The sequence below is a fragment of the Eleginops maclovinus genome, chromosome 14 (assembly GCF_036324505.1).
Source record: "Eleginops maclovinus isolate JMC-PN-2008 ecotype Puerto Natales chromosome 14, JC_Emac_rtc_rv5, whole genome shotgun sequence".
Taxonomy (NCBI): Eukaryota; Metazoa; Chordata; class Actinopteri; order Perciformes; family Eleginopidae; genus Eleginops; species Eleginops maclovinus.
In genome coordinates, this window is record NC_086362.1 from 77,719 (window position 1) to 90,218 (window position 12,500).

General features: G+C 44.9%; 1 protein-coding gene across 1 annotated transcript in view; it reads right to left on the reverse strand.

Annotated features, from left to right (window-relative positions):
• Positions 1 to 594: 594 nt before the first annotated feature.
• The window catches only part of LOC134876267 (retinal guanylyl cyclase 2-like), a 37,450-nt gene continuing 25,544 nt past the window's right edge, over positions 595 to 12,500 (reverse strand). Inside the window, 13 exon segments of the mRNA XM_063901247.1 lie at positions 595 to 1,174; positions 1,485 to 1,570; positions 2,226 to 2,311; positions 2,384 to 2,482; positions 2,618 to 2,792; positions 3,064 to 3,132; positions 3,202 to 3,325; positions 3,433 to 3,596; positions 9,431 to 9,553; positions 9,555 to 9,580; positions 9,674 to 9,817; positions 10,797 to 10,950; positions 11,066 to 11,242. Coding sequence (XP_063757317.1) covers positions 1,084 to 1,174; positions 1,485 to 1,570; positions 2,226 to 2,311; positions 2,384 to 2,482; positions 2,618 to 2,792; positions 3,064 to 3,132; positions 3,202 to 3,325; positions 3,433 to 3,596; positions 9,431 to 9,553; positions 9,555 to 9,580; positions 9,674 to 9,817; positions 10,797 to 10,950; positions 11,066 to 11,242 — 1,518 coding nt within the window. The 3' untranslated portion in view covers positions 595 to 1,083.

Below are 12,500 nucleotides of genomic sequence, written 5' to 3' on the forward strand. Positions count from 1 at the left end.
ACCCCCTAAACCCTAACCCTAACCCTAACCCTAACCCTAACCCTAACCCTAACCCTAACCCTAACCCTAACCCTAACCCTAACCCCCTAACCCTAACCCTAACCCTAACCCTAACCCTAACCCTAACCCTAACCCTAACCCTAACCCTAACCCTAACCCTAACCCTAACCCTAACCCTAACCCTAACCCTAACCCTAACCCTAACCCTAACCCCAACCCTAACCCTAACCCTAACCCTAACCCTAACCCTAACCCTAACCCTAAACCCTAACCCTAACCCTAACCCTAACCCTAAACCCTAAACCCTAACCCTAACCCTAACCCTAACCCTAACCCTAACCCTAACCCTGCTCTTACCTAACCTAACCCTAACCCTAACCCTAACCCTAACCCAACCCTAACCCCTAACCCTAACCCTAACCCCCTAACCCTAACCCTATCTGTAGGCCAGTGCCACCAACTCACAATCCTGACCTCTTACCCACAACCCAAACCCAAACCCAAACCTAACCCTAACCCGGAATTCATAGTCCGATTTCCTAACTCCCTAACCCTAACCCACCATCTCTAAAGACGGACAGGCAGACAGACAGGTATTTTGCTGATGTTTTTATTTAGAGTTGCTTCATAAGGATAGTCAATTTTAATAGAAACATGATGAATAATGAGGACAGCAGGGTAAGTGGGGAGCACAGTTTCACTGTCAGAGCCAGACAGATTCTTGGTTGATGATAACAAAAAACTGCGGTTATTCTGCTGGAGTGTAAATCCATAGGAAGAACCAGTCTCTGTCTTCAATATGTATTTCTCTACACTCCATTACTGTTTGATATGTCCTCACTAATGACAACATTTATTATGAAATCAATTTAGGACATTTTATCATTCAAGACAAAATAAAATACAGTCACTTAACACAATGACAACTTCAGTAACAGTCAGTCGTTATCTTTATGGTGACAGCAGTTATTATTCCTCCCCACAGAGTAAAGGGTTACAGACCCGTGTGAGACCCACAGACGGACAGAGTCAGTCAGAGGGAGTCAAACTAACCGAGTCCCTGAGGTACAGTCAGTGTGATGTTTATTTCTTCGCTGCCTTCTTCTGTCGGTCCAGAAACTTTTGTCTTCTGTCAGGAGGAATCTCATCCAAACTGATCCCATGGTTACTGGCTCTGAGAGACAGACAGGTAGAGACAACACATGTCAGAGACACACAGGTAGACAGACAGGTAGAGACAACACATGAAAGGGAAAGACAGACAGGATCTAACAGTAAAAGTCATGGGACTCACATAGATCAGCTACAAGACGTTTTGGTTCAGTGACTGATGGCTTTAGGTAGGTAGGTAGGTAGGTAGGTGTGTGTGTGTGTGTGTGTGTGTGTGTGTGTGTGTGTGTGTGTGTGTGTGTGTGTGTGTGTGTGTGTGTGTGTGTGTGTGTGTGTGTGTGTGTGTGTGTGTGTGTGTGTGTGTGTGTGTGTACCCTCCAATGAGGTCTGGAGGAACAGGAAGTGGTTTATCAAAACCATCTCGACCCATCAGCCAGTAAGTGTCCACTGTGCCCTTCACCTGCAAAAACATATCTTAGTATGAGAGTCAAACCCTGACATGACTCAGCACTATGAGTCCTAACATCACAACATGAGTCAGCACTGAGTCCTAACACCACAACATGAGTCAGCACTGAGTCCTAACACCACAACATGAGTCAGCACTGAGTCCTAACACCACAACATGAGTCAGCACTGAGTCCTAACACCACAACATGACTCAGCACTGAGTCCTAACACCACAATATGACTCAGCACTGAGTCCTAACACCACAACATGAGTCAGCACTGAGTCCTAACACCACAACATGACTCAGCACTGAGTCCTAACACCACAATATGACTCAGCACTGAGTCCTAACACCACAACATGACTCAGCACTGAGTCCTAACACCACAACATGACTCAGCACTGAGTCCTAGCACCACAATATGAGTCCTAACACCACAACATGAGTCAGCACTGAGTCCTAACACCACAATATGAGTCAGCACTGAGTCCTAACACCACAACATGAGTCAGCACTGAGTCCTAACACCACAACATGAGTCCTAACACCACAACATGAGTCCTAACACCACAACATGAGTCCTAACACCACAACATGAGTCAGCACTTTGATTGCCATCACACACAGAACTGCATGTGATTTATGAAGTAGGTTAGGGGGTACCTGAGCCTTCCTGGTATCGATGTGGTAGCCCAGCTTGAGGCTGGTCAGGACCTTCACCGTGCTCAGACTGATGTGGATCCTGTAGGCTGGACACCACACACTGCACATTAGAGGAACATCTCGTTATATAATCACTGATGCTTCTGTTCTGTACGTACGCAGGCCGGAAGCCTCCATCAGTGAAGCCGTGGTCACAGTGTCTCCAAAAAGGCAGTACCTGGGCATCGTGAGGCCAACCACACCTGCGACAAGCGCACCTGAGGAGAGGGTTAGAGTTAGAGTTAGGGTTAGTGAGTGAGTGAGTGAGTGAGTGAGTGAGCGAGTGAGCGAGTGAGTGAGTGAGTGAGTGAGTGACTGACTGACTGAGTGACTGAGTGAGTGAGTGAACATACCCGAGTGCAGTCCTATGCGGATCTTGACCTTGATCTCTGGCATGTGTTTGATTTTGAATGCTCCGATGGAGTGCAGGATGTCCAGAGACATGTTGGCCACCTCACCTGCGTGTTGGTTCCCGTTCCGGTTGGGTACACCTGAAGCCACCATGTAGGCGTCGCCGATGGTCTCTACCTGAAAGCAGATCGGACAAATGTACAACACGTCTCAGGAGGTATAAGTGTGTGAACTGCTGTACAGAGTCCTGCAGGATCAGACCATTGTGTTGTTATTGAGAGCTAGCGTTAGCTCCACCTCAAACCGGTATCTCCTGAAGAGTCGCACTCATTCAAGCACCTCCACTTTTTTTTTTAACTCGTTAAGGTTTCTAGATTAATTACGAGTGTTTACCCGTTAACCACAACAGCAGGAAATAAAATATGGATTCATTTATATTCTGTCATACCTTGTACACATCGTGAGTGGCAATAATGGCATCAAACATCGTGTAGAGGTCATTGAGCAGATCCACCACCTGCAAACATACAGTGTTAGTTTTACTGACAGACAAACACACACACAGGCACGCGCACAGACTCAGTACCTCTATGGGTTCACTGAGTGCAGAGATCGTAGTGAATCCCACGATGTCGCTGAAGTAGAGCGTGCAGTCTGAGTAATGCTCTGGCTGCACTGGCTTCCCCTTCTTCAGAGACTGAGCCACAGACCTGCAACACGTTTACCAAGAGTCAGATATTTATGATATTAATCACATTAACATTAATTAAACTGTGGCTCTCCACCCGAGGAGCATCATGGGATTTGTAGTGTTCACTTTGGCAGCAGCTGTCCGATCAGCTTGTCCGTCTTGCTGCGCTCCACCTCCAGCTCGTCGGTGCGTTCTCTGATCAGGTCCTCCAGGTTGGAGCTGTACTGCTCCAGCATCCGCAGCATGGAGTCGATGATGTTCGCACGCTTGCCCTTGTTGATGCCTCGGAACTACAAACACAAAAACACACTTGATGAGAAACCACTTCCTGTTTACAAGTGGTCGCATCATGCTGCAACACGTCACAACATGCTGCAGGTCATCGCAGAACATCGAAGCAGAGCATCGCAGAACATCACAGCACAACATCACAGCACAACATCACAGAACATCACAGAACAACATCACAGAACATCACAGAACATCGCAGCAGAACATCACAGCACAACATCACAGCAGAACATCACAGCACAACATCACAACACAACATCACAGAACATCACAGAACATCGCAGCAGAACATCACAGCACAACATCACAGCAGAACATCACAGCAGCACATCACAGCAGAACATCACAGCAGAACATCGCAGCAGAACATCACAGCACAACATCACAGCAGAACATCACAGCACAACATCACAACACAACATCACAGAACATCACAGCACAACATCACAACACAACATCACAGAACATCACAGAACATCACAGCAGCACATCACAGCAGAACATCACAGCAGAACATCGCAGCAGCACATCGCAGCAGAACATCACAGCACAACATCGCAGCAGAACATCACAGCAGCACATCACAGCAGAACATCACAGAACATCACAGCAGAACATCACAGCAGCACATCACAGCAGAACATCACAGCAGAACATCGCAGCAGAACATCGCAGCACAACATCACAGCACAACATCACAGCACAACATCACAGAACATCACAGAACATCACAGCACAACATCACAGAACATCACAGAACATCACAGAACATCGCAGAACATCACAGAACAACATCACAGAACATCACAGAACATCGCAGAACATCACAGAACATCACAGAACATCGCAGCAGAACATCACAGATCATCACAGAACATCACAGAACATCACAGCACAACATCACAGAACATCGCAGAACATCGCAGAACATCACAGAACATCACAGAACATCACAGCACAACATCACAGAACATCACAGAACATCGCAGAACATCACAGAACATCACAGAACATCACAGCACAACATCACAGAACATCACAGAACATCGCAGAACATCACAGCAGAACATCACAGAACATCGCAGCAGAACATCGCAGCACAACATCACAGCAGAACATCACAGCAGAACATCACAGAACATCGCAGAACATCACAGCACAACATCACAGAACATCACAGAACATCGCAGAACATCACAGCACAACATCACAGAACATCACAGAACATCACAGAACATCGCAGCACAACATCACAGCAGAACATCACAGAACATCGCAGCAGAACATCGCAGCAGAACATCACAGCACAACATCACAGCAGAACATCACAGCAGAACATCACAGCACAACATCGCAGCAGAACATCACAGAACATCACAGAACATCACAGCAGAACATCACAGCAGAACATCACAGCACAACATCGCAGCAGAACATCACAGAACATCACAGAACATCACAGCACAACATCACAGCAGCACATCACAGCAGAACATCACAGCACAACATCACAGCAGAACATCACAGCAGAACATCGCAGCAGAACATCGCAGCAGAACATCACAGAACATCACAGAACATCACAGCAGAACATCACAGCACAACATCACAGCAGAACATCACAGCAGAACATCACAGCACAACATCGCAGCAGAACATCACAGAACATCACAGAACATCACAGCAGAACATCACAGCAGAACATCACAGCAGAACATCACAGCAGAACATCACAGCAGAACATCACAGCACAACATCACAGCAGAACATCACAGCAGAACATCACAGCAGAACATCACAGAACATCACAGAACATCACAGAACATCACAGCAGAACATCACAGAACATCACAGCAGAACATCGCAGCAGAACATCACAGAACATCACAGCAGAACATCACAGCAGCACATCACAGCAGAACATCACAGCAGAACATCACAGCACATCAGAACATCACAGAACATCACAGAACATCACAGAACATCACAGAACATCACAGCAGAACATTACAGAACATCGCAGCAGAACATCGCAGCACAATATCACAGCAGAACATCGCAGCACAACATCACAGAACATCACAGAACATCACAGAACATCGCAGCAGAACATCACAGAACATCACAGAACATCACAGAACATCACAGAACATCGCAGCACAACATCACAGCAGAACATCGCAGCAGAACATCGCAGAACATCACAGAACATCGCAGCACAACATCACAGAACATCACAGAACATCACAGAACATCGCAGCAGAACATCACAGAACATCACAGAACATCACAGAACATCACAGAACATCGCAGCACAACATCACAGCAGAACATCGCAGCAGAACATCGCAGAACATCACAGAACATCGCAGCAGAACATCACAGCACATCACAGAACATCACAGAACATCACAGAACATCACAGAACATCACAGAACATCACAGAACATTGCAGTAGAACATCACAGCAGAACATCGCAGCAGAACATCACAGAACATCGCAGCAGAACATCGCAGCAGAACATCACAGAACATCGCAGCACAACATCACAGCAGAACATCACAGCAGAACATCACAGAACATCGCAGCACAACATCACAGCAGAACATCACAGAACATCGCAGCACAACATCACAGAACATCACAGAACATCACAGAACATCGCAGCACAACATCGCAGCAGAACATCACAGAACATCGCAGAACATCGCAGCAAAACATCACAGAACATCACAGAACATCGCAGAACATCACAGAACATCGCAGAACATCGCAGAACATCACAGAACATCGCAGCAGAACATCACAGCAGAACATCACAGAACATCGCAGAACATCGCAGCACATCACAGCAGAACATCACAGAACATCGCAGCAGAACATCGCAGCAGAACATCACAGAACATCGCAGCACAACATCACAGAACATCACAGCAGAACATCACAGCAGAACATCGCAGCACAACATCACAGCACAACATCACAGCAGAACATCACAGAACATCGCAGCAGAACATCACAGAACATCGCAGCAGAACATCACACTAGAACATCACAGCAGAACATCACAGAACATCGCAGCACAACATCACAGCACAACATCACAGCAGAACATCGCAGCAGAACATCACAGAACATCGCAGCAGAACATCACAGAACATCGCAGCAGAACATCACAGAACATCGCAGCAGAACATCGCAGCACAACATCACAGCACAACATCACAGCAGAACATCACAGCAGAACATCACAGAACATCGCAGAACATCACAGCACAACATCACAGAACATCACAGAACATCGCAGAACATCACAGCACAACATCACAGAACATCACAGAACATCACAGAACATCGCAGCACAACATCACAGCAGAACATCACAGCAGAACATCACAGCACAACATCGCAGCAGAACATCACAGAACATCACAGAACATCACAGAACATCACAGCACAACATCACAGCAGCACATCACAGCAGAACATCACAGCACAACATCACAGCAGAACATCACAGCAGAACATCGCAGCAGAACATCGCAGCAGAACATCACAGAACATCACAGAACATCACAGAACATCACAGCAGAACATCACAGCACAACATCACAGCAGAACATCACAGCAGAACATCACAGCACAACATCGCAGCAGAACATCACAGAACATCACAGCAGAACATCACAGCAGAACATCACAGCAGAACATCACAGCAGAACATCACAGCAGAACATCACAGCAGAACATCACAGCACAACATCACAGCACAACATCACAGCAGAACATCACAGAACATCACAGCAGAACATCACAGCAGAACATCACAGCAGAACATCACAGCAGAACATCACAGCACAACATCACAGCAGAACATCACAGCAGAACATCACAGCAGAACATCACAGAACATCACAGAACATCACAGAACATCACAGCAGAACATCACAGAACATCACAGCAGAACATCGCAGCAGAACATCACAGAACATCACAGCAGAACATCACAGCAGCACATCACAGCAGAACATCACAGCAGAACATCACAGCACATCAGAACATCACAGAACATCACAGAACATCACAGAACATCACAGAACATCACAGCAGAACATTACAGAACATCGCAGCAGAACATCACAGAACATCACAGCAGAACATCGCAGCACAACATCACAGAACATCACAGAACATCACAGAACATCGCAGCAGAACATCACAGAACATCACAGAACATCACAGAACATCACAGAACATCGCAGCACAACATCACAGCAGAACATCGCAGCAGAACATCGCAGAACATCACAGAACATCGCAGCACAACATCACAGAACATCACAGAACATCACAGAACATCGCAGCAGAACATCACAGAACATCACAGAACATCACAGAACATCACAGAACATCGCAGCACAACATCACAGCAGAACATCGCAGCAGAACATCGCAGAACATCACAGAACATCGCAGCAGAACATCACAGCACATCACAGCACATCACAGAACATCACAGAACATCACAGAACATCACAGAACATCACAGAACATTGCAGTAGAACATCACAGCAGAACATCGCAGCAGAACATCACAGAACATCGCAGCAGAACATCGCAGCAGAACATCACAGAACATCGCAGCACAACATCACAGCAGAACATCACAGCAGAACATCACAGAACATCGCAGCACAACATCACAGCAGAACATCACAGAACATCGCAGCACAACATCACAGAACATCACAGAACATCGCAGCACAACATCGCAGCAGAACATCACAGAACATCGCAGAACATCGCAGCAAAACATCACAGAACATCACAGAACATCGCAGAACATCACAGAACATCGCAGAACATCGCAGAACATCACAGAACATCGCAGCAGAACATCACAGCAGAACATCAGAGAACATCGCAGAACATCGCAGCACATCACAGCAGAACATCACAGAACATCGCAGCAGAACATCGCAGCAGAACATCACAGAACATCGCAGCACAACATCACAGAACATCACAGCAGAACATCACAGCAGAACATCGCAGCACAACATCACAGCACAACATCACAGCAGAACATCACAGAACATCGCAGCAGAACATCACAGAACATCGCAGCAGAACATCACACTAGAACATCACAGCAGAACATCACAGAACATCGCAGCACAACATCACAGCACAACATCACAGCAGAACATCGCAGCAGAACATCACAGAACATCGCAGCAGAACATCACAGAACATCGCAGCAGAACATCACAGAACATCGCAGCAGAACATCGCAGCAGAACATCTCAGCAGAACATCACAGCAGAACATCGCAGCAGACCATCGCAGCAGAACATCGAAGAAGAACATTGCAGCAGAACATCGAAGAAGAACATCACAGCAGAACATCACAGCAGAACATCACAGCAGAAAATCGCAGCAGAGCATCGCAGCAGAACATCGAAGAAGAACATTGCAGCAGAACATTGAAGAAGAACATCACAGCAGAACATCACAGAACATCGCAGCAGAACATCACAGAACATCGCAGCAGAACATCGCAGCAGAACATCGCAGCAGAACATCAGCAGAACATCGCAGCAGAACATCACAGAACATCGCAGCCAGAGCATCGCAGCAGAGCATCGCAGCAGAACATCACAGAACATTGCAGCAGAACATCGCAGCAGAACATCACAGAACATCGCAGCCCAACATCGCAGCAGAGCATCGCAGCAGAACATCACAGAACATCGCAGCCCAACATCGCAGCAGAACATCGCAGCAGAACATCGCAGCAGAATATCGCAGCAGACCATCTCAGAGCCTCACCTGTTTGAAGATCTCATCGAAGGTGGGCCTCTTGCTCGGCTCCTCGTTCCAGCACTCGTTCATCAGACTAAGACACTCTGTAGGAGCCTCGTCCACCGACACCTGGGGCCGGCAGAGAGGGGGGTGGCTGCTTCAAACGCTGCAGGATCTCTGAAAAACAGACAGGTGGAGAAAAACACAGGCAGTCAGACGGGTACAGTGAGGCTGCAGGACCTGAGAGAAAGACAGGTGTGACTGTCTCACCGTCGGGAGGCATGTCCATCATGGCGTACGGCGGTGAGCGTGAGATCACTTCCTGTATGATGATAGAGAAACTGAAGACATCTCCAGAGAAAGAACCGCCTCGAACCGGATTCCTCAGGAGCTCAGGGGCCGTCCAGAGCAGCTCTGAGAGACAGACAGGTAAAAACAGACAGGTGAGAGACAGACAGGTGAGAGACAGACAGGTGTGAGACAGACAGAGTTATCAGTAATACTCAGAGGAATACTCAGAGGGTTAGCAGTAACACTAAGAGGGTTAGCAGTAACACTCAGAAGGTTAGCAGTAATACACTCACTGGGTAAGGGTTAGCAGTAACACTCACAGGGTTAGCAGTAACACTCACAGGGTTAGCAGTAACACTCACAGGGTTAGCAGTAACACTCACAGGGTTAGCAGTAACACTCACAGGGTTAGCAGTAACACTCACAGGGTTAGCAGTAACACTCACAGGGTTAGCAGTAACACTCACAGGGTTAGCAGTAACACTCAGAGGGTTAGCAGTAACAATCAGAGGGTTAGCAGTAATACTCACAGGGTTAGCAGTAATACTCAGAGGGTTAGCAGTAACACTCACAGGGTTAGCAGTAATACTCACAGGGTTAGCAGTAACACTCACAGGGTTAGCAGTAACACTCAGAGGGTTAGCAGTAACACTCAGAGGGTTAGCAGTAATACTCAGAGGGTTAGCAGTAACACTCACAGGGTTAGCAGTAATACTCAGAGGGTTAGCAGTAACACTCACAGGGTTAGCAGTAACACTCACAGGGTTAGCAGTTACACTCAGAGGGTTAGCAGTAACACTCACAGGGTTAGCAGTAACACTCACAGGGTTAGCAGTAACACTCACAGGGTTAGCAGTAATACTCAGAGGGTTAGCAGTAACACTCACAGGGTTAGCAGTTACACTCAGAGGGTTAGCAGTAACACTCACAGGGTTAGCAGTAACACTCACAGGGTTAGCAGTTACACTCACAGGGTTAGCAGTTACACTCAGAGGGTTAGCAGTAACACTCACAGGGTTAGCAGTAACACTCAGAGGGTTAGCAGTAATACTCAGAGGGTTAGCAGTAATACTCAGAGGGTTAGCAGTAACACATGTTTTACCATGCGGATCCTCTGGAAGGCTGAGGCCCTGAGAGTGAAGGATCATGGGAAGTCCGTAGTCTGTGATTTTCAGGACGAATCGTCCGTCCACTAAACAGTTTGTGGACTTCAGACGGCCGTGACTCAAACCTCGAAGATGAAGGTACTTCATCCCCTGGAAAAGGAAAGTGCATGCATTAAAACTCCAGCAGGAGAATCTTACCAAGCTTTGACTTTGAAAGGGAGACGGAAAGTTTCTGTGACATGGACATTATTATTATCATTTCAACCTTAATCAGGTCCATGAGCAACGAGGACTTGAACATCCAGTCCAGTCTGATGTCTCCGTCAGCCAGCAGGTCGGACAGGCTCCCTCTGGGACAGTGTTCAACCACCAGAGAGAAGATCCCCATATCCACAAACAGACCCACATACAGGTTCATGTTCTCATGCCGCATCTCCCGCAGCTGCAGACAGGGAGCGAATACCATGTCCAAATATTAAGATTTAGAGTAGCTTATGTGGTCACAACGTAGTGTATGTATTTACAGTGTAGTTTATGTATATATATTTACAGTAGTTTATGTATTTACAGTGTAGTTTATGTATGTACAGTAGTTTATGTATTTACAGTGTAGTTTATGTATTTACAGTGTAGTTTATGTATATATATTTACAGTAGTTTATGTATTTACAGTGTAGTTTATGTATGTACAGTGTAGTTTATGTATTTACAGTGTAGTTTATGTATTTACAGTGTAGTTTATGTATATATATTTACAGTAGTTTATGTATTTACAGTGTAGTTTATGTATGTACAGTGTAGTTTATGTATTTACAGTGTAGTTTATGTATATATATTTACAGTAGTTTATGTATTTACAGTGTAGTTTATGTATTTGCAGTATATATTTACAGTGTAGTTTATGTATTTACAGTGTAGTTTATGTATTTACAGTGTAGTTTATGTATTTGCAGTAGTTTATGTATTTACAGTGTAGTTTATGTATTTACAGTGTAGTTTATGTATTTACAGTGTAGTTTATGTATTTGCAGTATGTATTTACAGTGTAGTTTATGTATTTACAGTGTAGTTTATGTATTTGCAGTGTAGTTTATGTATTTACAGTGTAGTTTATGTATTTACAGTGTAGTTTATGTATTTGCAGTATGTATTTACAGTGTAGTTTATGTATTTACAGTGTAGTTTATGTATTATATTACAGTGTAGTTTATGTATTTACAGTATGTATTTCAGTGTAGTTTATGTATTTACAGTGTAGTTTATGTATTTACAGTGTAGTTTATGTATTTCAGTGTATTTCAGTAGTTTATGATTTACAGTGTAGTTTATGTATTTACAGTGTAGTTTATGTATTTACAGTATATATTTACAGTGTAGTTTATGTATTTACAGTGTAGTTTATGTATTTACAGTGTAGTTTATGTATTTACAGTATATATTTACAGTGTAGTTTATGTATTTACAGTGTAGTTTATGTATTTACAGTGTAGTTTATGTATTTACAGTATATATTTACAGTGTAGTTTATGTATTTACAGTGTAGTTTATGTATTTACAGTGAAAAGTATTTTATTGTATATTACAGTGTAGTTTATGTATTTACAGTAGTATTTCAGTGTAGTTTTATGTATTTACAGTATTGTATTTACAGTGTAGTTTATGTATTTTCAGTGTAGTTTATGTATTTACAGTGTAGTTTA